The sequence below is a fragment of the Lissotriton helveticus genome, chromosome 1_1 (genome assembly GCF_964261635.1).
Source record: "Lissotriton helveticus chromosome 1_1, aLisHel1.1, whole genome shotgun sequence".
NCBI classification, from domain to species: Eukaryota; Metazoa; Chordata; class Amphibia; order Caudata; family Salamandridae; genus Lissotriton; species Lissotriton helveticus.
In genome coordinates, this window is record NC_136057.1 from 1,930,233,235 (window position 1) to 1,930,261,069 (window position 27,835).

Here is a 27,835-nt window from a genome sequence, read left to right on the forward strand (position 1 = left end):
TAGATATGTATTACAAGTAGGTACACATTTTAAAGGTCAGCTGGAGGCATCACTTAGGTCTGTGCTCTCCTACCTCATATGTACTGTTAGACCTGACATCTTTGGCACATTTTTCCCCTGTCTTTTGCTTTTGACCTCCTGTTTGTGGCTGTGTGCTGCATTTCAGTTTTGCTGGTTTTAGAACTTTGTGCATTTTACTACTGCTGATCAGTGCTAAAGTGCAAGTGCTCCCAGTGTAAAATGTGATTATGATTGGTTATCCATGGTTGGCATATTTTATTTACTGGTAAATCAATAGTAATGTGCACTGTAGGTGTCCAGGGCCTGTAAATCAAATACTACTAGTGGGCCTGCAGCACTGGTTGTGCTACCCACACCAGTAGCCCTGTAAACTTGTCTCAGGCCTGCTATTGCAATGTCTGTGAGTACAGTTTCTAAACTGCCATGTCGACCTGGCAAGTTCAACCATTTGTCAGGCCCTAACCATCCCTTTTTCTACATGTAAGACACCCTTAAAGTTGGCCCAAGGTAGCCTCATTGGCAGGGTGCAGTGTATGTAAAAGGTAGGACATGTGCTGGTGTGGTTTACGTGTCCTGATAGCGAAATACTGCCAATTTTGTTTTTTCACTATTGCAAGCCTATCTCTCCCATAGGTTATCATTGGAGCTGCCTTGCAACATTTTACAGCTATAACTTTCAATTGGAAAGAGATAGAGATTTGGAGTTTGGGCTTCCTGAGCTCAGAATTTAAAACTACATCTTTCAGGGAATGTGGTTTTTAAATTGTGTTTAAAAATGCCACTTTTGGTAAATGGGCATTTTGTGCTTTACCGTTCAATATTTCTGTCTGCCTGTGGAATCAACGCCTGGTTTAGACTGACAAGGACCTGTTTGTGCATTCACGCCAGACAGTCACACAAAGAGAGCTGAGGTGTGTCCTGCATATCCTGATGGGCCATCATCAGGCTGATGGGTCTTCCTGGGCTAGAGTGGTGGGAGGAGTTGTCCCTGACACCTGAATAGGGCTGTGCCTGTCCTCTCACAATGCTGCCTCCACCCCCTGGAGTGTGTCTGGGGCCAAGGCTGGGCAAGGCAAGAACTTGTGAACAACAAAAGCTTTCTTTTAAGTTTGCCAACTTCAAAAGCCAAAAGGGGTATAAGTATTGGACCTAAAATCTCAGACTGGTAGACCACTTCTGGATCAAGAAGAACCTCTGCCAAGGAGAAGTGTTGAAGAGCTGTATGGAGGAGTACTTCCCCTTTGATGTGTTTGTTTAGCAGGATTAGCCTGCAGTTGCTACTGTTGTCTTGGAGAGAACAAGGACTAGCCTTTGCTGTTTGCAACCTGCTTGAGAGGATTCTCCAAGGGCTTGTGTGTGCGTGCCTCCTGTAGGAAACCTCAGGGACACGAAGACTTTACCTGCAGCATCCCTAAACTCCACTGCTGGGAGTTCTGACCTGCCTTGTAGTGCCAACTCTAGTTCTGGGCCCTTGGAGGTTGTTTTGCTGCTCCTGTTACTGAAAACCCATACATTGTACTTCTTTCACCTGCTTGTTCTGACGCAGCACTGCCGTAAGGAAAGATATTCCAGGCACCACCACAATGCGGCTAAAGAAATCGGTGCAGCACCTGTCTATGGCTGAAGGAACTTCTACAACTCGAGTTCAGCACACCATGTCTCCAAGGTCCAAGACCACCACACTGACTCTGACATAGGCCTTGCTGTGTGACTAAAAGAATCAATGCATCACCAGTCTGAAGCTGCAGAAATTGACGCAGCACCTGGATCACCGCCGCATCACCTCACAGCACCTGTATTTTTCGCACATCGTACCTGAACGTCAAGTCTACAGCAATGCTGGGCATTAGTAAGGAACCGAGGCAGCCTTTCTAGAGAAGTGACCCATCACCTGCCCCACGCAGTAAGAAACTGGTGCATCACCCCCTCTCACAGTAAGGAACTGACGCATCACCTACCCTGCGTAGCATTAAGGAACTGACGCATCACCTCCCCCTGGGAGGAAGAAACCTACTCATCACATTCCCTGTATGTAAGGAACCGACGCATCGCTTTTTTTTCCCAGCGCCTTACCTTCCCAGTGCCTGTTTTCACCTCCAATCTTGACGCATCTCAGGTACTTTAGTTTTATATAGAATGAACAGTTTTTTACCTTTCAAAAGTGATATTTTGATGTATGTTGGATTTTTGTCATTTTGGTCTTGTTTGGTTTACATAAAGATACTTTATTCCTCTAAACTGGTGTTGTTTCCATTTGTAGTGTTTTCACTGTTTTACTGTGTGTGCTATGTACAAATACTTTACACATTGCCTTTGAGATAAGCCTGACTGCTCATGCCAAGCTACCAAGGGTGTGAGCAGGGATTATCTTGGGTGTGTAATCCCCTTCTCCCGACTTGAAGGAAGGACTCCTACTTCGACAAGGTACAAGCCACTGCCAACTGGAGACCCCCATTTCTAACATGTACACACCTGTTCTGTAGTGTTTACACACAATTTTTACCTAATACCTGTCTGCTCGGGTAAAATGTGTTTTTAGGTTTTATAGGGGTAAACTTGTATTTATCACACAGGGATTCAGTCTTTGGATAGCTTATGTACCATTAAGGTCTGTGCCCTCGCACCTCATATGTAGACATCGGTTTTGTGGTGTTTACACACTATTTCATCTAATACGTGTTCGCTCACATTTATTACATAGGTATTCAGTCTTTGGATAGATTTCTGTATAAAGACAGACACTGACTGTGCAATACAGCAACTCACACATCCACTCACTTACCCACCCAGTCAGCCACTCACTCACACACCCACTTACACACCCATTCATCCACCCATAGAGCCAATAACACAGCCACTCAGTCACCCATACAGCCAGTCACACACCCACTCACCCACTCAAGCATCCACTCACCCTTGCATACAGCCACTCAATCACCCATAGAGCCACTCACACGGTCACTCACTTACCCATAAAGTTACTCACACGCCCACTTAACTGTGTCTTCTTCTTACTTAAAAGAAATCTAAATGGTATATTTTTAAAGTATATTGAAGTTGACTTTCCTGGATGATGTCATTAGTGATGACACCAGTGACGTGAGGGTCCCTGGGGTCCAACTAGCCCACCAGGTACCTCCAATAAGTGTCACAGAGCTGCGTTGTAGAGAGGTGTAAAACGGGGCGTAGACGCAAACCACTATTCTGCAATGCAGCCCTGTGGCACTAACTGGAGGTACCTGGCAGGTGGTCTAGTTCGCCCCCAGGGACCCTCAGGATTGTAGGGGAATTAATTCCCCAACTTAAAACGTGCCACAGGGCGCGTTTGCATAGTGTTGCTGGTAGGGAGCGGGCCTCCGGTGCGATGCCGGCTTTTTTTTGGGAAGGGGGGCTATGTGGCCCCCTTCCTTTCCTTTTTTCTGGGCCCTGGGGACCCCATCCCCCAGGGCCTGACCCCTAATTGGTTTATTTCATTTTTATAAAAGGGAAGGGGGCTGCGCGGCCCCCCTCCCGAAGCCATTTCCGGCCGCGGGGACCCCATCCCCAGGGGCATGGCTACTATATGTATTTTTTAAATATCTTTTCAAAGGAGGGGGCTGCGTGGCCCCCCTCCTGAGGCTTCTGTTAGCTCTGCCTCCATTTTTTTTTACTGGGGAGGGGGGCCACGTGTCCCCTCCAGGGCCACTTCTGGCCATCCCCCGGGGCCGGCCCTCCCCTTTTGGGGGAGCCCCAATGCCCCTGCGGTCCCAGCCAGCTCCCCGCCTCCTGTGGGAGCCGGCATTGCTTTTCCACATGGGGAGCTGCTAACATGCAACTCCCTGTCTGGAAAAGCAATCTGCTTTGTTTCATTGAAGCGAGAGAAGGTTTCCCTGCTCTCGCTTCAATGAAGCAAAGCAGTTTGCAAATGACAGGGTGGCTCCTGCCCTGTCATTGCAAACAGCAGTGTCTTGGGGTGGGCACCCCGGGTCACTGCAGAAGCTGGCCCTGGGGGGTGGCAGTCCCCAGGGCCTTCAAGGGCTCCAGGAGGAGGGCCGCACTGTCCCTCTCCCTTCAATTGCAAAGCATTTTAGTGCCCCGGGGAGGTGGCGGTGCCCGGGGCGTGTGGGGGGGGCTCGAGCCCGCACACAGGTATATTTTTTTAAAATACAAGCCCCGGGGGTGGCGGTCCCCGGGGTGCAGGGGGGCGTGTGTCCCGCAAATAAATAATGAAAGCCCCAGGGGTGGCGGTCCCCGGGGCTTGGGTTAGGCCACCAACCCACACATTTATAAATTATCCCCGGGGGTGGCGGTCCTCGGGGCAATGTGGGGGGGGATTGGGCCCCTCATACTTTTTTTCTATGCCCCCGGGGGGCTTCAATACAATGAAGCGCAAGAGTTCGCGATTTGTTTTTTTTAATTTTCTCCGCCGGATTCGCACACCCAGCGCAAATTCGCAGATTTTTTTTTATATGCTTTTTTTTTAGCCCTGGGGGTCCTTGTGGGACCCTCTGAGCAGGCCAAGGGGGTCAGGGTGTTCCTACCCTGCCCCCTTTTCTTGTGTTTTGTGTTTGTTTCCCTGTTTTCTTGTGCCTTGGTTACCGAGGCACAAGATGGCTGCCAACACTTCCTGGTTTAGAGTGTTGACAACCAATTAGAATAAAGCTCGTGGTAGGGAGGGTCCACGGATCCACCGCACCTCTATATATCTCATAGAAACATTAATTTTTTTATTTTCTCAGCAACTACTGAACGGATTTACACCATTTTAAGAAAAGGGCACTTTCTGAACCAAGCACTACCTTTTTGCCAAATTTGATGTAATTCCATTCAGCAGTTCGAGCTGTAGCCCTGTCTAAAGTTTCCAATGGGAAATTAAGTTTTTTTGCAGCACAATCCACCAGTTTTCAGTCGATGAACAGCAAGCACACGGATATCCAATTGCAAAATATTTATTTCAAACCCCCTTCACCCTTGACAGACGCGTTTCGCTATGAGCTTCGTCGGTGTCAGTTTGTGCCTTACAATGATCGCCATTTTAAACCCCACCTTGCATTGCAAATGTACAACAAAATAGATGATGGTCAACTTTGGTAAACGTGGTGGCCATTTTGAAGTGTCTTATTTTACATATCTTACAGTGTTCAAAAAGGCGAATATAAAGTGCTCTAGTGCAGATTAAAAACAATGACAGCAACAAACATATCATTATTCATGTGCAAGCTTCATTGCATTAAATTCATCACGTATTTACATTGTCCCATCATTTCACCATTTCGTTTTTCAGTTCTTAAATCATTATTTTTCATATCACGCGGTGTATCCCCTTATCGATTATTTTGAGGCCACATTCCCTTCATGTCTTACTCTGGGACTCCTTGTTACGCCCTGTATGGGCTTATTTTTTGCTTATACATGTGAAAAAATCTATCATAGAAATTGCACAATGTCACAAGTTTAGGAGTTATTTCAGTACAGTCAAAATAATTGGTGTTACTCATTTACAGTTCTGAAGAATAGGAGAGCAACTCTTTTATATCTACAGGTGTACCCACATCTCCTCATCATTATTCAGACCCCATGGTGTCATTGTTTTGAGGTCAATGATGTACCTTGATTCTGCGATGCGGAGTATCTTTTCCCTGTCCCCACCACGTTCTAAACGACTGATTTGATCTATGCAGTAAAAACTGAGAAGATTCCTATCGCTGCCGTGGAATTTTGCAAAATGACGGGCTACCGGATAGGCTTTGTCCTTATTCGCGATAGCCCTCATGTGCTCTAGGATCCTCAGTTTGGTGGGGTTAATGGTTCTACCTATGTAACGCTTCTTACAAGGGCACTCTAAGCAATAGATTGTGTATTCTGAGTTGCAGTTGAGATGTTTGGTAATTCTTCTATTCTGTTTCTCATCTCCTGTTCTTCCTGGATATTCTTTAACTTTTTTGCTGTACTTACAGGCTTTGCAGCGCAAGCACGGGTAGAACCCCTGTATACTATTGGTGACCGGGGTTTTCGTTTGAGGGGAGAAATGACTGTGAATCAAGTGATCTGAAAGGGACTGGCATCGACGATATGTAATCATAGGCCTATCTGACAGATGTCTCTTTAAGATGTTATCTGTATGTAGGATGTGCCAGTTCTTCTTAAACGTGTGGACTAGATCACCTGATTTATTATTGAATGTGGTGATCATTCTCACCTGATCATCTTCTGGCTGTGCCTCATGCACCACTAGGAGATCCCTCCTATTGATTGCTGATGCCTTCACAGCTGCCTGTTGTAGAATGCCCTTCGAATAGCCCCTAGCTAGGAACCTATTCTTTGCGTCTTGTTTAGCATTCTGGAAATCTTTCTCAGCTGTGCAATTTCTTTTGAGGCGCAAATATTCACCACATGGTACGTTTTGAATTAGACTCCTAGGATGTTGGCTTGCCGCGTGTAACACGGCATTGCCCGCCGTTGGTTTCCTATATAGTCGAGTCTGGAGACTATCATTCTCTACAAATACCTCTAGGTCTAAATAACATACACTTTTTTCACTGATGTTACTGGTGAATCGCAGATTCAGGTCATTATTGTTCAGTGAAGCGATGTATTCCTCCGCCGAGGTCCTATCGCCACGCCAAACAATAAAAAGATTGTCAATGTATCTAGTCCACATTAAAATCCTTTCACTCCACACCTCATTGGTCCCTCCCCAGGCCTCGTGCCTCTCCCACCAGCCTACGAACAAGTTCGCGTAGCTGGGGGAGAAGTACCAGCCCATAGAAGTATCCCGTATTTGTCTATACAATTGGCCAGAAAAAAGGAAAAAATTGTTATACAGACAGAATCTGATCATGGATAATATCATGCTACTGTGTGCCTGGAATTTAACATGTTTCCTATCCAGGAACCACTTCGTTGCTGTTAGACCGTTTTCATGATCTATACATGTGTATAGATTGACAACATCCAAATATATATGTATATATGTATATATATATATATATATATATGCATGCAGTTAACCGGCTCGACACCAGTTAGTAAGGAGGCACTCACTCAGGCAAAGTAGTTTTAGACCAACAGCTTTATTTTAGCTTTCTCGTCGAAACCCAACGCGTTTCGCCTTCAGCCGAAGGCTTGGTCACGGGTATTGAGCTCTTAACACGAGCCTTCTTTTATGTTTGGTGCACAGTGAAAAAACAAGTGAAATGCAAGTGCATTGTGGGAAACGTAGTTTTAACATGTGATAAGTGTTAAGGTGCACATTTTTCAAAGGAATTAAACATTTAGAGTTTTTGCTTCAGGAATTGCGGTAGATTCGTTCGTGCATTGATGGCAATTTTAGTTTCAAAGTCTTTGGTGACTATTGTTTCACTTTGCCATTCTAATTCTTACGTTGTTACAGTCTCATTGGTGAGTGTATTCATTGTAGTAAGGGGGTAGTTCATTTTTGTATGCAGTTCATAATGGGGTTTATTAGGTTTCTACAAATAGTCTTTTCACAGATGTACGTGCAGTTCTTCAGTTTGATTGAGTCCTCTTGGCTCTAGGGTTCTGAAGGCAATGATATGTTTAGATTCTTTTTGCCTTAATGCTTTCCTCCGTATATATATATATATATATATATATATATATATATATATATATATATATATATATATATATATATATATATATATATATATATATATATATATATATATATAGTGAAAGAATTGCTCTGGGATCCGAGCACGTGGGCTAGTCAATGCTTATGACTATTGATGAGGTTCCCCTGGAAGGGAAAGATATTTCCCCTCATTACGCCTCTGTCATGGAAGCGCTTCAATATTTATAAGTGCTTGTAAATCTGAGCATGCATCAAAATACATAGGTGGTTGCATGGGAACACTCAAGGTCCACCCATGTAATGCCTACCTGATACAAAGTAATGCAAGGCAATGCTATACACTGCCTTGCATTACTTTGTGTTTACTAAACTATGCAAAGCCACGCAAATCAACTTTGCATGGCTTAGTAAATGCCAAAATTGATTTTTCATCTGGGTTGCATCAAAAAAGTAACAAAACACCGAAGCAAAATCTTAGTAAATCTGGGCCTATATCTCTCAACAGGGTTCACATGCCACATATGTCTGACATCACAGGATACCTATACCAAAAGGTTGAGAGAAGGTCTTAAATGCTACCAGTGGGCCTGCAGCACTGATTGTGCAACCCACTTAAGTAGCCCTTTAAACATGCCTCATGCCTGCAATTGCAGCCAGTGTGCGCAGTTTTAAACTGCCATTTCTACCTTGCAATATAATCCTGTTGCCATGCCTGAACGTTCTTTTTTAATACATATAACTTACCCCTTGTAAAGGCCAGAGGGCTGGGTGCAGACTATTCAAAAAGTTGGACATGTACTTTTACCTGTTTACATGTCCCGGTAGGGGAAAACTCTTCAAATAGTTTCTCACTGCTGCTAGACCTACCTCTCCCATAGAATAACATTGGGTTACCGTATCACAATTAATAAGTTATAACTTTTGTGTGGGAGCAGGTATACATTTTGAGTTTGCTGTCTAAAGAATTGGAATGTAAAGCCCTGTTTAATTGTAAAGTTGTGTTTTAAGCTACAATTCCGAAAATGTCACTTTTAGAAAGTTGCGGTTTTCTTGTCCTGACCATGTGGTGTCTGCTGCCTGTATCCTGGGTCACATGACTAGATCTAGCTGACAGTTGGTCTTTGTCTGTTGCTTCCAGACAGTGAGACAAAGGAAAGACAGGTGTTTCCAAGATGGGCCATTTCAGACTTGATGAGGGGGGGAGCTGATAACTACCACACTTACATATTACAAATGCTCTGTCTGAGCACACTCACAAAGTGTTTGACACTAGTTTTTGCAAATGGAACTCTCTGCAGAGTCCCCCCAAACTTTTTGCCTCCTTCCTTCTATTTTTACTGAATTAGTTTTTGTTGGCCTTAGGAATCTGTTCACTTGACCACTGCTAACCACTGCAAACATGTTTGTGCTCTCTCCTTTAATCATGGTAAAATTGGCTTATACCCATTTGACACATTTTATTTTACATGTAAGTCACTATCAAAGTGGCGCTACATGTGTCTAGGTCCTGTAAATTAAATGCTATTAGTGGGCCCGCAGCACTGATTGTGATACCCACTTAAGTAGCCCTTTAAAAATATGTCTCAGGCCTGCCATTGTAGCCTGTGTATTCAGTTCAAACTGCTATTTTGACCTGACAAAATAAACTTTTTGCCTGGCCTAAACCTTCCTTTTAATACATCTAAGTCACCCCTAGGGTAGGCCCACACATTGTAGAGGGCCAGGTGCAGTTGAACATGTACTTTTACCCTTTTACATGTCCTGGTACTAAACACACTCTTTAATTTGTTTTTCACTGCTGCTAAGCCTATCTCTCCCATTGGATAATTTTGGGTTAACTTACTTCAATTAATAAGTGATAACTTTCAATAGGGAGAAGGTGGGAATGCTGAGCTTGATGTCTAAAGAATGGCAAGTTAAAGCCCTCCTTAATGATAAAGTTGGATTTTAAGTCACAATTCTGAAAATGTTACTTCTAGAAAGTTGGCATTTTCTTGTCATGACCATTTGGTGCCTGCAGCCTGTATTCACATGACCAGGTGTAGCTGGCATTTGGCCTTTGTCTATTGCTTAAAGACAGTGAGACAAAGGAAAGGTAGTTGTTGGCTAGATGGGCCATTTGTGACTTGATGAAGGGGAAGAGCTGTCACCTAAACGCTTACACATCACAAAGGCTCTGCCTGAGCACACTCAGAAAGGGTTTGCCACTAGTCAATTGTGACCCCAGACAAGCTGGGGCCAGCGAAGGGAGTTAGGAAATTCCCAATTCCTCTAGGGTTGGAAACCTTCAGAACCTTTTCCTGCTTCAAAGTGGGCACCAGTTATAAATAATGGACCCTCAGACCCAACTCTTCAGTACACCTCTAGACCTGTGGACGACTGCTCTGCTGTACTGCTGCCTGACTGACAGGACTTGATGTCCATCTCGATCCTAGGACTACCAGAGTGACTCCAAGGGCTAGTTGGCTAGCCTCCTGATCATAGCATCAAGTACAGAATAGGATTGGCCCACCTTGAACCTAGCACCTGGCTATGTCTGCTGCGATTCTTTCCGCCTGGGTGGTGCCATCCCAGTCCTGAACACTTGGAAATGGGCCTGGAGTTGCTCTGGTAGCCCAGCTGTAACCCCGTGGGAAGAAACAATGCAGCACGGCACATCTCCGGCAGTTCCACTACGGAACCACTGCTGTACGATGCATTCCCAGTGCAGTGCCTCGCAATGCAGCCTGCAGTCTACTCGGAACTGCCGGTGCCCATCGCATCTTTGGCACAGGCCTTCACATCGCAAGCCTCTTGTTGAAGGCATCCTCGATGATGATGAAGGACTCCGCATCGTAGCCCTGCAGCTCCTCAGAACAGCTGATGTGCAACACATCCTCAAAGCAGAATTTCAGAGCAGTCCACAACCAGGATTTGATATACTTTGTTCAGTGGGCCTAACTTGGTCACTGTATCCGGCCGTGCTCCATCGCTGTAGGCCAGAACATATTACTTTGTCCCTGTGCGGCACAACTAGATAACCACAGTTGGTGTTTTGTGCTTTTAGGAACTATTTTCACAAACATTTTTAAAATTGCATTTTAAAATTGCATATTTCTGTTTGAAGTGCTGTGTAAATACTTTACACATTGCCTATAAGTTAAGCCTGGATTGATTTGTGCCATGCTACCAGAAGGTTAAACACAGGTTAATTTGGGGCTTTCTTGTGTTTCACCATGACAAAGATTGTGGTTCCTGCTTGAGTATAGTTGTAACCCCCTCAACCAGTAACCCAATTTCCAACATTCTGCAAGTAGAACGTGAGGCAGATGGTATTACCAGATGCCTACATGCTGTGGGGCAAGTATAATGCTGTCATAGCCTCAGAACATCATAATGTGCCAGTACAATCTAAGAGTAGATAGCATTTACACCTATAATCTGACTAGACAAATCGTGTGTCACCATAGCACAAGTGCACATATGTAAATGTATGTAAATGTATTGCGACTTATATAGCGCACGTATCACCCGAAGGTATCAAGGCGCTTGCTTAGGGAACCCGTCCTGGTATTCCCCTGTGAGATACCCCGGCAGGGTATCCACAAGGTGAAAGCCAGGCATCCCGCCGCGAGGGGCCGTAGTGGAGATTAAGCAAGCTATTGCCCAGAGTCGCAGAGTGTGACCCCGTGAGTCGAGTAGGCACCGGAGCGAGAATTGTCGAGTCCGTGGAATTTTTGAGCCCAAGACCCGCCGAGGCAGGGAATCGATCCCTGGTCCACGGCCGATCTCAGCATCCGGGTCTGCCGCCTCTAACCACTGAGCCACGCTTCTCCAAAAATTGTACTATGGTCTAAAGATAGGGACAACCGTATCACTAGAGCCTGAAAGGAGACACAGCATGTTTCTGTACACAGAGAGTACAAGAATAAAATCCTCTAACCGAAAGAGATCACCCATTATGAGCTGCTATGCTTCAAGTGCATACGTGATGCTTGTGTGGACAGTGAGAGAGCATATACAACAGGGCCCTCAGCATGGGACAAATTATTACTTAGGCTTGTAGTCTAAGATCATAGCTAGTGTGTTTACTTAGTTCTTGAAAAGAACATATATCCTAGTCTCTGAGCTAAAAAGGGGCCCCAAACATTGACAGCTCTGATTATGCAGTGGCTTTACGTTCTGAGTGACTGGGCATATTTACTTTTGTTCTATAATCAGTCACCACATGCTTTATGTGTGAGCAGCTTTATAGTGTTCCTAAATGTACACCATACCTCTTTTTTGTGTCAGTTAAAAGCGCCTAAAGCTTTATCCTGTGGACGCAGACCAAATTAGTTTTCATCCCTGGGCCCAGACCATATGACCCTATTAGCCTCTGAACTCAGATTACATGCCTCTATAATTGGAACACAGGACATATGTGGTCTATTTTGTGAACATTGGGCGAATATCAAAATAACCTAAATGCACAGGCCATATCTACTTATATAATGTAGGATTCCTATAGCATGAGAACCATAATAACTCACGGGTTGGTGGAGCTGAAGATGAACATAGAGCTGTAAGGCACAATGGCTTTGGGAGACTCCAAGCCTTTCTCCTTCATCTTCATCACCCTGGCATCGCCTTCATCTTCCTCCTCTTCCTCCTCTTTGGTCAGTCTCTCCTTCAGAGGGCTCGCCTCTCCGTCCATCTTCTCACTCACTGTAGAAATAAAAGAGGCCCATGACAATCTCTTCTGCTTGAGGATTTCTCTCAAGGTTTGTACCATAACTCGGAGACATGAATCTTGCTAAAAAGGCAATGGCGGGCATCAGGTTCTAAAGCCATCACCTAGCATGCCAGCTGGCTTTGCAGAATGTAGCACAGAGTCCTGAGGTGAGTTGCCAGATAGAATGAAGAATACCTGTCAGTCAAAGACTGAGACAATGCATACAACCAATTTGGTACAATTCTCAACTCCAATGAGCTGAACCTATTGGATGAGGGTTCCCAAGGCAACACTGACACTCAGAGCTACGAGCGACTACAGCTGAGGAGCAAAAAAAGAGAACTGAGATGGAAGAAGGAAGCAGTAATGTGACAGAGGAAAGAACAAAATGAGTAAGTAGGTAGAGAGTACAAAAATAAATATGTATGGTGAGAAAGAGAAGGACTAGGATGGAAGAAAGAAGTAAGAAAGAAAAGATAACACAACATAAATGGGTTGGAAAAGCTAGAGGAATCCTGCACCAAGAAAAAAGATAGGGGAGAAGTAAAGCTCAGAAATAGAGAGTAGAGAATAAATGGCAAGATGTGAGAGACATATACCAATGTTGTGAAAGCTAAAGCTGATCGAAAAGAGGGGTCAATATAAGGAGAGACACGTCTGAAGAGTACAGATTTAGGCTTAAGAGAAGAGGAAAGAGGAGGTGACAGAAAACAAAGATGCTAAGAAAGACACAGTGTAAAGGTAAACATGAATTTCATATATGTCATGTGAGAGAGGACCCACAAAGATTTGACCTTGTTCTAAGGATTAAATTCTATAGCCCTCATTACAAATTAGTCGGAAGAAGTGAGCTATTTCAGCATGTGAATTAAATACCATTACCTCAGAGTGAAGTATTGCATATGTGATTAATATCTCTTATTCTGACTTTTTAACTTGCCACCGAGGCATAACATGGGGAATAGGTATTTAACATGCCGAATTCTGCATGTTTTGTGTTTCTATGGGTCTTTTCCCCAGATAAATTTGTGCAGGTTTGACCTGCCATAATTTATCAGGGTGAAACTACAAGGGTGTGATAATTATCGCACAACTTGTAATTTCGATCCCTGAGTTTGTGCAGGGATCAGAATTTAAATAACCAAAAAGGAGTCCTTCCTGGGCGAGGAGACGAAGAAAAAGAGTACTTTAACCTCATTGTAAGAAGGAAAAACTTTTTTTTTAAACAACCCTCACCCACCAGGGTTACCCCATGGTGGCATGCTTCATCATGGGGTTCCTCCCTAACCTTCTATGGAAAGGAGCGTGCTGCTACCAGCGAAGACGGGGGAGCACTAATTGCAAGATGTTCCTATACACCTATGCTGACAGATTGGATATTGGAGTGGGTTTACCTATATACAAAAAAAGCAGATTTAAAATATCTAACTAGTGGGATAAAGATAGTTTATTAACTCCCCTTGTTGATATGGTTAAAATATGAGGATGTCGGGAAATGCTTAAGGTATATGACCCACTGTTTGCCTGGTCTACTAGTTTCATGCCCTAACCCAAGGCTTAAACTGGCATGTCGACCTGGCAAGTGTGCCTCTTGCCAGGCCCTAACTTTCCCTTTTCTTACAAGTAAGTCACTCCTTGGGTAAACTGGTGTGGTGTCCATTTGTGGTGTCATCACTGTATTACTGTGTGTTTTGAGTACAAATACTTTACACATTGCCTTTGGTATAAGCCTGTCTGCTTGTGCCAAGCTACCCAGGTGGTGAACATGGGTTATGTAAAGTGTGTATCCCCCTTACCCTGAATAGAAGCAAGGGTCCCTATTTGGACAAAGGTACCTACCTCTGCCAACTAGATACCCCCATTTCTAACATTGGTGGTCAGCGGTGAGAATTTGAACCTGTATTTGTACTTGACTCACAGTGATTGCTGTACATACCTAGTTTAGTGCAGACAACTACACAACCACATACTGCATTTTATTTTTGGTTCAATTTTTGATCTGACCCTTTATGTATCCACGCACCATGTCTCTAAATGGTAAACCAGCAGAGGAAGCAGAATTGGAGTTTAGCATTGAAATGTTGCATACCTACAAAGTAGATCATCTCAAACAATTTTGAAAAAACTTTGGATGCCCCATTAAAAGCACCTCTAGGAAAGAGGAGCTGCAGAAGGTGTTGAGTGTTTGGTGGGAGGCCAGAGAAGCTTGGGAGACGGATGATGCAGATGGGGATGGGGGTGTGCCAGAAGGGGGTTTCAGATCCAAGGATTTGCCTGTGGGGAGAGGAGCCTTTATGGCTGGCAGCAATCATTCTTCCTGGAATTGGGCTCTAGAGGAAATGGAGGAAAGGCGAAGGGACAGGGATCATTAGTTGGAGTTCTTGAGGCTCCAAACCAAGGCAGAGGAGAGCAAATATGCTTGGAGGAAAAGAAATTGATCTTGGCACATGAGTTGAGCATGAATGAGCTGGACATCAAGGCCAAATAGGCAGAGTCCAGTAGAAATGGTGGCAGCCTACTGCCAGTGCAAAGGGTTAGGGTTTACATTCCCATGGACCTAGTACAGAATTTCCTGAAGGGGGAGGATATTTATGCCTGGTTTGCATCTTATGAGTAGGGCAGCACTGCGTATGAATGAGGTCCCTGAGAAGAATTGAGGGAGGGCCTGTGGAGACACTTTGAGGCCAATAGAAGGAACACCCTGACAACTTTGCACGCTTCACTGTTGGGACGATAGCCTTGGCCTGGGCCGCAGATCTCAGAGGTCTAGATGGAAGATAGAAATGGACCCTTCTCTGCAGATATTCCGCGCCGAAATTGTGAAGCGCCCTAAAAGCTGTGATTAAGGTCTTGAAAAAGATGCGCTTACGAATCGGCAGCCAATGCAGAGAGACAAGGAGATTGCTGGCCCTGGCTCTTCTAGTTAGACCAAAGATTGCCTTGACAGAGCTGACTTCAAAGAAGCAGCCAAGGAAAGTGATCTAGACCGATGCCTGTCAGGCCGCTTTTGATGCCCTGAAATCTGCCATTTGCACAGTGCCCATGCTCAAGGCACCCAACTTCTCCCAAGAATTTGTTGTGCAGACAGATGCTTCAGAGTATGGTGTGGGAGAAGTACTCTCACAATTGAATGACGAGGGCTTGGACCAACCTGTAGCTTTCATTAGTAGAAGGCTCCTTCACAGGGAACAGAGGCGGTGTGCAATTGAGAGATAAGCTTTTGCTGTGGTCTGGGCGCAGAAGAAGCTACGACCCTACTTGTTTAGGACTCACTTTTGGGTTCAGACAGACCACAGGCCCCTCAGATGGTTGATGCAAATGAGGGGTGAGAACCCAAACCTGTTGAGGTGGTCCATCTCTCTACAGGGAATGGACTTTACGGTGGAACACTGCCCTGGTACAGATCACGCCAATGCTGATACTCTGTCCAGATTTTTTCACCTTTATTGATGAGAACTCCCAAGAGGGTGGGTAGTTCTCCCCACCTTTCAGCTGGAGGGGACACGTGTTAGACTTGGCGTATTTGGCATGGTTTCCCTGACGTTTTGCCTCTACCTCCTGTATTTTTGATGCTGTGTTGGATTTTGTTTTTGCTGGCTTAGATGCGTTGGGCACTTTGCCACTGTTGATCAGTGTCAAAGTGCAAGTGATCCCTGCCTAAATTGTTATTACAATTGGTTTTCCCTAATTGGCATATTTGATTTACTGGTGGTAAGTCCCTAGTAAAGTGCACTGAGTGTGCCAGGGCCTGTAAATCAAATGCTCCTAGTGGGCCGGCATCACTGATTATGCAACTCACATAAGTAGCCCTGAGAAGGTAACTCAAAGCTGCTACTGCGGTATCTGCGCACAGTTTAAAACTGACATGTTGACCTGTTATGTTATGTTATGTTACTATTTGTTTTGTAGAGCGCTCAGCTGCTCCAAAGAGCGTCCCGGCGCTAAAGATCATCACACCAAAATACCAGCAACTAACATAACGGCATAACGGCACCAAGCTTAACCATAACAGCAATTACAGGGCAAAAAGATGAGTTTTAAGTCCCTTCCTAAAAACAGAGAGATCGGTACACGTCCTCAACCTCAGAGGCAGTGTGTTCCAGAGACGGGGTGCAAGGTAACTAAAGGAACGGCCTCCACAGCGAGCACGCTTCACTGTTGGGACGATAGCCTTGGCCTGGGCCGCAGATCTCAGAGGTCTAGATGGAAGATAGCAATGGACCCTTCTCTGCAGATATTCCGCGCCGAAATTGTGAAGCGCCCTAAAAGCTGTGATTAAGGTCTTGAAAAAGATGCGCTTACGAATCGGCAGCCAATGCAGAGAGACAAGGAGATTGCTGGCCCTGGCTCTTCTAGTTAGACCAAAGATTGCCCTGGCTGCAGAATTTTGAACTATCTGCAGACGAGTCAGCAGATATTCAGGCAGACCTAAGTAAAGGATGTTGGCGTAGTCTAGTCGCGATCCTATTAGTGCTTGCACCGTGATCTTCTTATGCTCAAACGATAGATAGGGCAAAAACTTACGCAACATCCTTAAGATGGCAAAGCACTTCCCAGTCAAGCCAACAACCTGGGCCTTGAAGGAAAGAGTGTTATCAACCATCATACCCAAATTCTTAGCAGTGGCCGAATCGCTGGCAGGGGGAAACATGGCCGAAGGCCACCATTGCTTCCATCTTGGGTCTGCAGAACAGCCAAAGAACAGTATTTCGGATTTGTCGGAGTTGCATTTGAGGCCATTTTTCCCGAACCATTCAAACACAAACTCCAAACACTTCCGAATAGCTGCTCCATCGAAGTCACATCCCCTGTCACAAGTGAACAGGAGTTGTGTATCATCCGCATAGGATATGATCTGGGCCCCTAGCTCCTCCACCCGTGCCGCCAGAGGTGTAAGGAAGATATTAAAGAGGGAGGGACTAAGTATGGAGCCCTGCGGGACCCCAACTTCAAGCTGCGGCATCAGGGCGGAGAAAGGGGGAGCCCAGATCGTTTGTCTCCGGTCGGCCAAGAAAGACTGAAACCATGCGAACACCGTTCCCCGCATCCCAACCTCCCAGAGTCTAGTTAGGAGGAGGTCGTGGGGAACGGTGTCGAAGGCCGCCGACAAATCAAGCATGATAAGCAGGGCCTTTCCACCCCTGTCAAGGGTTTCCTTCACAGCCTCGGTTACCTCAAGAAGAGCAGTTTCGGTGCTCAGGTTGGATCTAAAACCAAACTGTGACTGATGTAATAGGGAGTTACCCTCTAAAAAGTTGGTAAGGGTGGTGTGCACATATTTTTCAGTAACCTTGGCCAGGGCAGGAAGCAGCGAGATTGGCCTGTAGTTCGAATGCAGTTTGGCATCTGCATTCGGTTTTTTAATGAGGGGAAGAACTAGGGCCTGTTTCCAGGAGGAGGGGACTTTGCCCGAATTCAGAGAAGCATTAATGAGAGGGTTGATGATCGGGTTAAGGGCAGGCGCCAGGGTCACAAGACACTTGGCGGGACAAGGGTCCAGTGGGGATCCAGATTTCAGGCTAGACAGAAGGTCAAGTGAAGCCTGAGGCTCTAGAGGGGGGAAACAGTGCAGGGTGGGGCCCATATGCGTTGCCGTAGGGCATAACCAAGGGTAGGAGGGGCCGTCGATCGCTGAGCCCATACTCGGAATGTTCTGAGTTCCTTGCAAAGCTGACTGAATAGTGCGGATTTTATTAGTAAAAAATGCTGCAAGCTCCATGATCCAAGGTTCCGAGAAAGCAGACGCAGGAGTACAGCAGGAGGGAGATGTGAATTCTTTAACAATCTTAAAGATCTCTTTGCAGGAGCTATCTGCTACATCGATCCTTTTAGCTAAAAAGGATTTTTTCTCTGAAACGATCTCCATGTGATATTCTTTCACTGCTAGTCTGTAGGACTGCTTAGCAGATGTATCATAGTGCCTCCTCCAAATTCTCTCCAGCCTCTTGCAATGCCTTCTCTTAGCCGCCAAGGCAGCAGAGAACCACGGGGCTGATGCTCTTGCCAGTTCAGATCTAGCCTGGCGAGGTGGTGCCAAGGCTTCCAAACGTGCAGTGAGCCAGTTCTGAAAACACACCACATCGTCCTCCAAACTACCCGTGAAAGCACAAGGATGGGTTTCTAAAGCCTGGGTGAGCATGGCCAGGGTGACTTTGTGGAAAGCTCTAGAGCTGCGCGCAGCTAGCCGCTGCGAAATGCGAGCGGCCCCTGGCTGATGTACTAACGTGAAGTCCGCTAGGAGATGGTCCGACCAGAGTACTGGGGCAAGGGAGGAAAGGGCCACCAGAACGGTTGAAAAGATTTGATCTAGAGTATGCCCCTTCTCATGTGTAGGTGACTGCAGGTACATATGAAGTCCCACTGACGACGTCATATCCAAGAATTTTTGCACTTCAGGATCCTCACCCTTATCCATGTGGATGTTAAAGTCCCCGAGTATTAGGCAATGTTTTGCAAGTGCACCAACTTGCCAGGCCCTAACCTTACCTTTTCTTACATGTAAGACACCCCTCAGGTAGGCTTAAGGTACCCCATGGGCAGGGGTCAGTGTATGTGAAAGGTTGAAGATGTACTGGTGTGTGTGACATGTCCTGGTAGTGAAATACTGCCAATTTCGTTTTTCACTACTGAGAGTCCATCTGTCTCATAGGATAGAATGGGAAATACTTTGTAACATCTTACAAGTATAACTTCCCATTGGGACAAGATAGAGAAATTAAGTTTAGGCTCTCTGAACTCAGAATTAAATAACACATATTTTAGTAAAGATAGTTTTTAAATTGTGTGCTTGAAAATGCCACGTTTACAAAGTAGGCAATTTCTTGGTTTTAAAAAATATATATTTTTATTAACAAAACAACAAAAAAGGACATCAGGTGACATTAGCGGCTCTCACACTTGTCGGTGTTACATTTCCATACGTTCAGAATAATAAATACAAAATATAGATAATGGATCACGGGGACTCATGCGCCTCCACTTCTTCCAGACGTATCAGGGGCGTACAGATATCTCCACGGTATCGATTCTAAGTCTCCCATACCTTCCCCCACTTCTCAGGACAACCCCTGACTACATAGACCGACCTCTCTCTGAACATGCACCAATACAAGTCTTCCACCAACTTCACAACCCGGGGTGACTGACTGGCTCACCACACCTGAGCAATGTTACCTTTAGCTACCATACATGCCAAAGTTACCCATTGTCTCCCATACACACTCAGATCTGTGGGTTCCCAAACGTTTAATATGCACCTGTGGGCCTCCGGCCGTATCTCCACCCCTAGGACGTCTCGCAGCGTATCATGGATTTTCACCCAATACTCCTGCACCTCCGTACAGTGCCACAATATATTCACGAAGGTTCCAAGCTCTCCGCAACCCCTCCGACATTCCCCACTCTCCACTCGACCCATACGAACCAGACGAGGACCCGTAACATATTACCTGTGTAAAATCTTCAGTTGCACTAATCTGAGCCTCATCTGTATGGATACCACACTCGGAGAGGGGACCGCCTCTCGCCAATCTTCGTCATCTAGCTCCAACCCATCTGTACTCCAGTACGTCCTGATAAGTACCAGCGGGTCTTCCACATTATTTATGAGCTTTTTATATATTAAAGAGATAGTCTTCTCTGGGGGGTGTCCGTCCAACACTCGGTCTTCAAGAGGGGAAGCGTCGGGAAGCGTCGTGCCTCTGGGGATATGTGTAAGCAGAGCATGCCAAATCTCGAGATAACGGTAGTGCTCACTGTTGTGAAGGTGGTATTGTTGCTTGAGGGAATTAAATGTGTGAGCCGTGCCCACCCCCAAACGTCTTTGATCTGCGTGATCCTAATAAGATCCCATTTGTCAAATCCCTTGGACTTCCATAAACTTCCCAGCTTCTCCGAGCTCCATGATGGGGTGGCAAGTGTGAGCTTCCCCTCCCACTTGAGATGCCTGTTGGCCATGTGCTACACCTGCACGGTGTGCGCCGTTGGTCCCGCAAGGGAAAACAGTCGAGGTCTGGCATATAGCGCCCTGGTGTAGTCACTCCCTGCTACCTGCCAGCAGTCCATAGCATACCCCGGGTCCCCGGGGGGACCCGTATATGACATGATTCACTGCCGCCAACTGGGAGGCCCAATAGTATTTCCGTAGATCCGGCAATCCTATCCCCCCGTCATACCAGGGGAGCGTAAGCTTAGAAAATGCTATTCGGGGCCTACCGTCCCTGAGAAGCTGCCTCTGGAGGGCCTCTATTTCCCTGAAATAGGATGCCGGTACTGGGTCCATCTTGTTCTGGAGTGCGTATAAGAATCGAGGAAGGGCCATCATCTTGAAAAGCACCGCTCTACCCGGCATTTTCTTGTTTAACCATTCTGTGTGCCTCTGCCTGTTTGTGGATCGACTGTCTGGTTTTGGAGTGACAGGGGATGGGGATGTGCATTCACTGTAGACAGCCACTTGTGGGGTTGAGGCATGCTTGGCCCTTACTGGATGACTCAGAACTGAGCTGAATGGGGTGTGGCTGCATTTAGAGTAGTGGGTGGAGATTTCCTTGTACCTGAATAGGGCATGTCTCCCTTGCACAATGCTGTCTCCACCACCTGTGGTCATATAGCACCAGTGAGGGCAGAACTGGTTTGGACTTGGCTCAGAGACCTTTCCAGAAAGAGAACAAAGACAAAATGGTGTATAAGTAGTACACCTTAAACCCCAGAACTTTAGGTCACTTCTGGACTCAAGAGGAACCTTTGCCAAGGAGAAGATCTGAAAAGCTGTGAGGAGCAGTACTGCCCCTTTGTTGAGTGCTGTGTGGGTTTGGCGTGCAGTTGCTGTTTCTGCCAATGAAAGGACACAGACTGGAACTTGGCTGTGAACCTGCTTCAAGAAGAATCTCCAAGGGTCTGAGTGTGCTGGCCTCCTGTTCTGAAGTCTCAGGGACACAAAAACTTCACCCCCAGCTCCCAAGAGCTCTATTGCTGAGGGTTATGACCGGCCAGGGGCTGCCTATTCCAGGTTTGAACAGCAAAACACACAAGATGATGGACAGAATGTTGCACATTGGCAAAACATTCACCCCCGGTCACAGATCTGGGTTTAATCCATCGTTATTTTGCTCACCACGCCACCCCAGTTCAGACATGGCCATATGCAAATCAGTCTTGACCCTGTGCCTCATGGGAACAGCCCAGCCTGAACTGCCTGGACAGGAATCAAGCATCCTAGAACCGTTTTCTGGCTATCAGCCTTCATCAGCCAGGATAGCTTGACTCCAGTGGCGTAGTGAGCACGGGACCCACGTCTGGGCATACCCTTCCCACATAGGGCGAACAGCAAAACACACAAGATGAGGGACGGAATGTTGCACAATGGCAAAACATTCACCCCCAGTCACAAATCTGGGTTTAATCCATCGTTATTTTGCTCACCAAGTCACCCCAGTTCAGACATGGCCATATGCAAATCAGTCTTGACCCTGTGCCTCATGGGAACAGTCCAGACCGAACTGTTAACAGGCATCACATTGCATTTTGAGACTTGACATTTTGCTGATTATATTGTAACTATGGGCTAAAATCCCCAACAGTAAAATTGAGTTGGGTAAAATGCCAAGATTAACTGAAGGTATCACTCAGTAATGGGACACCTTAGAGCAATTCATTTTGTTGGAATATGGGAATCCTGGTGTAATATTTTCACCACTATCCCATGGGCATGTTGACAAAACTTTTTTTATAAGTACCTTTCATTACACCAAGTATTGAATGTTTCAAGCCTGAGGTGTTTGCCAGATTAACTGCTATCAATACTTTCTTATTAGAAAAGGAAGATGAGGTAACATTGGTTTTTACACATTCTGTGCCTGTGGAGGTTGTATGATGGAACCCAGTATGCATTTACTCCACATACCTCTACAACGCAGTCACCACCATGACTGTGGCATTGCCAAGCATTACTTTACCACACAAGTCGTTACAATGCCCAGACTTCCTAATAGTATACATTCTATACTACAGGTAAAGGGAGCTCCACAAGGACAAGATTAAAAATGCAAAGCTCATCCTTTTCAAATGTAGATTTATAGTCAATTGATAGTCTGTGTGAGGACTACAGAACAAAAGAACTTTAGACCTATTATAAACAAATATCAAAGGAATGCATACAAATAAAATTCATTTGTTATGCTTTTGTAAATGTATAAAACAAGGTTTTACGTTTTTCTGGAGACTTTGGATGATACCTGCCTTCACATTTGAAAGTGCTACTAAAGATGCAGTTTGTATGACTTATCATAACCAAAGTGACCAAGCATTGATTCATGGTCTCCAATCTATTTATTTAACGTGCACCTATCCTGAAGCTGTCAATCCGATATTGTACATCTATATAAAATCTAATTGTTAGTTTGGAATTAAATATAACCACTAAAGTCCTGCAAAGGCTCAGAGCTCAATAAGGTGTTCATGCTCACAGTGTGTATTATGTACCCTTACGTTTTCCAAAATATATTGGTATTGGTTGACTTCTTAAGGTTAACAAGAAACTTTGTATTTACAATCACTTATTCATTTCAAAGGTCATTCATTTTTAAGTAATATTTACTAATTCGGTGTGCGTTTCTGTATTGTACTTTTTGAAAATCTCTATCATTTGTTGCAACAAAAATATCATATCTATATTTAAAAAAGATTTTTTTTTTCTTTTGCAGGTTGTATCTCTAAATTTCTATGGCACATGTACTACAAAGGAGTCAGCAGACCTGTTTTTTATGTTTTTGGCTACTTTATCACGGCTGCCTTCACTCATCTAGCTATGGCTATTTACTAACCTAACAACATTTAACCACTTCAATAACCGAAGATGAGACAGACTATGACAAAAAGAGAGTGCAAGAGAGGCTAGGCAGACAGACCAAGAGCAGAGAGTAGTGAGTGATAGAAAAAGCACCATAGTGGGAAGAGAAAATAAGGAGGAGAGACTGAGTGGGAGTCCTCACTCTGTACCACGGTGGAGTCGGCAGGCAAGCCTTCACGACCAATGTTGATGATGACGCTTGAGCTCTCTGTGGACCCCTCAGTGATGGCCGTGCTAGAGGTTGCATCCGCCAGCGTCTTCACAGGATTCCCGTTTCCGGACTCAGTGTGCAGTTGACTCAGCAGTGCTTGTTCACTGCTGTCCATCTCATTGGTTGAGCAGCAGTTGGTTTGAGTCTCGTCCACCTCTTGAAGTTGGGGCATCTCTATAAGTTTTATCTCTGTGTTGGCACCAGCACACCCGGAACTGAGGGGCGGCCATTCCATTTTTCTATGCAATAAAAAGAGCAGAGATCAGGGAAGACAAATGAAAGTAGGGAAGATACTCAGAAATAGTAAAACAGGGCGGAAGATGAAGAAACTAGAAGAGAAAGAGCAATGATAGAAAAAGCAGAAAGAAGCCAAATCTGAGGCAGAATACCAGAAACTTCAGATGGAAAAAGGCTAAGAGAAAGATAAAGAAGGAAGAGGGCAAGATGTGCTGCTACAATGAAAGGAACCAAGGAAAACAAGAGTGGAAAAAGAATAGAGATGTTGAAAAAGGGAATTATACAGGGAAGCTGTGGAATTAGTGAGGGAAAAGAAGTGGGCAAAAACAAAGAATAAAGAGCAGCACTAAGTGTGAAAGAAACGTATGAAGACTAGGGGTGGAGGAAAAGAAATAAGCATTGGGATAGCCAATAGGTCTCATTTTGTTACCTACTGACTTGGCCAATGGTTTTTAGCCACGTTGCACAACATCTGTGATACTGTGAAACATAGTTAAAGTTAAAAAAAAACTTTTTAGCTACCGATCCAAATCAGATCGATAACTAAAAAGAAATAAAACAAACAAAAGTGTTTTTTTTTATTTAAAGAGTGCGGACAGGGTGGTGGAAGCAACTTGAGGAGGGGGGAACGCTGAAGCAACATGGGGATGGTGTAGAGCAAATCGTGATGCAACACGGGGGCTGGTCAGAGAAACACTGAATCAAGAGAGGAGGGGATGCTAAAGCAACAAGGGGTAGGGCTTGGAGGTTATGCTTAAAGCAACGGGGAGGGCAAAACCTACATGGAGGGCACAGGGGGAAGGAAGCAAGGGGGTGATGCACATGGGTGAATACAAGAGGGAGGGCAAAGAGAGAAGTATTCAGGCCCCAGAGAACAACACGGAGTGCAGGGGAAGCGACATGCACGTGTTAAAGAAACACAAACTCTAACGGAGTGCTTCACACAAAAGAAAAAAGTAGTGCCTGAAAATCAAGCAGTGGAAGCAACAATGCCAGCCAATTAAAGACATTGTAGGAGGGACAAACGCAAAATTGACGAGCTGGGAGATGAATAAAAACAGGCAAATGAGAGTGACTAGAAAAGCCAACCAATGGAAAGCACTGGAAGGACTCTAAACCCCTCTATGTTCTTGGTGAGCAACAATACGCTTTGCAACAGACAGTGCATGCACTTTCTAATAGAATTGACCAAATGTAATGTAGGGGAAAACAATGAGTGATTGGTTAACAGAAGGAAATGAAGAGAGTAATATCCTATTGCTTACCGGTAATCTTCGTTACTCCTGATCCCGTTGTCCTCTTCCCCTTCATTTAAACAAGTGAGATAATCCTATCTCACCGACAGAAAACATAACAAAGGTATGCTGGTCCTACCCCACCACCCCCTCCCCCTGGGAGTACATAAATGTACTAATCCCAGCATTGCTCTTGAATGAAGCCCTAGATGAAGGCCGGCAAGTTCGGGAGGGAGGGAGTGATGTAATGAAGGGGACAAGATCAACGGAACCAGGAGTGATGAAGATTACCAGTGAGTAAAAATACATTACGCCTAGGTCCCCCTTGTCCTCGTCAACTTCATTTAAAAAAGTGAGAATACCCAAGCAGCAACCGGCCATCATCCAACAAACCAACAGGACACAGGAGCAACAGCAAACCCAGTGATTTATTGAAACAGGAAAAAGAAGGCAGATCAGGAACACACAGCCTGCAGAACCACCAAACCATAATTAGCATCATCCCCCAGAACATTCTGTGTGCAATAATTCCGTACAAAGGTATTAGAAGATGCCCAGGCGGCCGCTCTTACAGATCTCAGCCTGGGACACACCAGGAACCTCAGTCCAGGAGGCTACCATCCCACGAGTAGAACACCCCTGCACACTAGCCGGTGGAGGGGAACCAGAAAGGAAGTAGGCCAACAAGATGACCTAATTTAGCCAGCAACCATTGGAGGAATAAGAACCATGCCCCCCACGAGAGGAGACCCCGAAAGAGACACACAGAGAGTCAGACTTCCAAAAAGAATGGGTGCGATTCACATAGATTCGCAAGGCCCAGCAAACATCCAGCATATCCCATGGAAGATCATCGCCCGCAACCTGCTCCGATCCTAAAGCAGGCAGCACCAACTCCTGGGAGCGTTGAAACTGAGACGGAACTTTGGGAACAAAGGAAGAATCCAACCGAAGGACCGCCCCATCTGCAAAAAAAGACAAAAAAAGGCTCACAAGCCATTAAGGCATCCAGCTCACCAAGGCGCTTGGCCGAAGTGATGGCCACCAAAAAGACCACTTGTAAAGTAACAAACTTTATATCAACCTTCGACAAAGGCTCAAAAGTAGAGGCAACCAAAGCCAGCAACACCAAGGAAAAAAGGCCTCACCACAAGACGGGACAAGGAAAAACTCCTCAACAAATGAGAAACCAAGTCGTCCACAGAAGACAAATTCTCCCAAGGGGAACAAAAAGCCCTGACAGCCGCCATTGAGCCCGCAAAGTGAAGACAGACAACCCCTTCTCAAACCCCTCCCAGGGAAATTGAAGAACATCAAGCAGGAGGCAAACCAGAAGGGACAATGCCAGGGCCTGACACCAGAGCTGGAAATTACCCCAATGCCTACCATAGGACCACCGAGTAGGCGGCTTCCTGGACTGCTGAATATCCAAAATTAAATTCTCAGGAAGACCCCGACTCCTCCACCCCTGCCTCTCAACCTCCAGACAGACAAAGCCGATGGAGAGACAACATCAGGGACGACTGCAAGGGGGACAGAAAGAATGAGAACAATGAAGGACCCCGAACCGCCAACAACCAAAGAGTCAGAAACCGAGACCAGCAGAGCCAAAAAGGGACCACCACTACCATATTCCGATCCTTCATCACCAGGCGAGACAGAAACCAGAGGATCAGGGCAAGGGGCGGGAAGGCATACAACAAGAGAGAAGGCCAAGGGATAGTCAGGGCATCCACCCCCCCAGGCCCCGACCTGATGGACTAGGGAGCAGAAGGGATGAAGCTGAGCATAGTGCCGGGAAACAAAGAGGTTGAGAAAGGGAAGACCAACCCTCTCGCACACCAGATGGAAGGCTACTGAGTCAGAGACAACTCCTGGTAGGCAGGGAAATAACGGCTGGGGGCATCCGCCAACCCAATGTCCACCCAACAGATATGAACAGCCGAGAGAGACAACAGGTGCCCCTCCGCCCAACAAAACAACAGGAACAACACTGCATTCAGGGATTTGAACCGTATACCCCCTGGTGATTCAGGTAACCCACAGTCACCATGTTGTCTGAATGAACCACCACATTGTGAGTCGACAACCAATCGCAGAACCCCATGACAACACGGAACACTACCATCAACTCGTGTCAATTCTAGGATCTCCTCCCCTCCTGAAGAGACCAACGACCCTGAAGGGAATCAGACTCCAATGTTGGCCCCCACCCCAAAGCACTGGCATTCATTGTCAGGACATATGGAGGGAAGGGCTGCAGAGGCAGTCCCTTGGTGAGCTTGTCTAACACCATCCACCAATGCAGGGCTGGGAGGACAGACAGAGACACCGAACCAATAGGGCGAGACTAGGGATGTCAATGGGCTAACAAATGCAACCAAAGAGGGCAAAGATGAAACCGCGCCCAAGGCACTGTGAACACTGCCACCGCCATAAGATCCAGAAGCCGCAACCAGAGTCGGACTGGAAAGGAACACACCTCCATAAAATGACGAGTAAGGGAACCCAGGATCACTGACAGAGAGACAGGCAGGAACACCCAATTCAGATCGATGTAGCAGCAAGCCCCTATGAACGTCAAGTCCTGTAAGGGTTCCAGCTGACATTTGGAGAGGTTCAGCAGAAACCCATAGTCCCCCAACGCCAAAAACACCAACTCCTGATCCCGCAACAACTGATCCCGAGAAGGAGCATGGATCAGCCAATCATCCAAGTATGGGTAGATCAGAAAACCCTGAAGATGGAAAGAAGGCACCAATGGTGCCACCACTTTGGGGAATACTTGCGGGCCGACCACAGGCCGAAAGGCAGAACCTGAAATTGATAATGCTGGCCCTGAAGGCAAAACCTCAGAAACCTGAGAGAACTGGGGTGAACCGGGACATGATAGCAGGCGTCCTGAAGATCCAGGGAGCATATGAAGTTGCCCGGGAGAACCAGGCGACTTCACTCATTGGAGGGTCTCCATTTTGAAAGGCAGATGAAATACAAACTTGCTCTGGACCAGACGGAA

The 27,835-nt window shown here is 45.8% G+C and overlaps 1 protein-coding gene across 1 annotated transcript in view; it reads right to left on the minus strand.

Moving 5' to 3' along the window:
• The window catches only part of CACNA1E (calcium voltage-gated channel subunit alpha1 E), a 1,292,345-nt gene that overhangs the window by 433,604 nt on the left and 830,906 nt on the right, over positions 1-27,835 (minus strand). The window contains exons 19-20 of the mRNA XM_078643465.1: positions 23,279-23,586; positions 12,109-12,283 (exon numbers count right to left, since the gene is read on the minus strand). Of these exons, the coding sequence (XP_078499591.1) occupies positions 12,109-12,283; positions 23,279-23,586 (483 nt within the window). The remainder of the gene's footprint in view (positions 1-12,108; positions 12,284-23,278; positions 23,587-27,835) is intronic.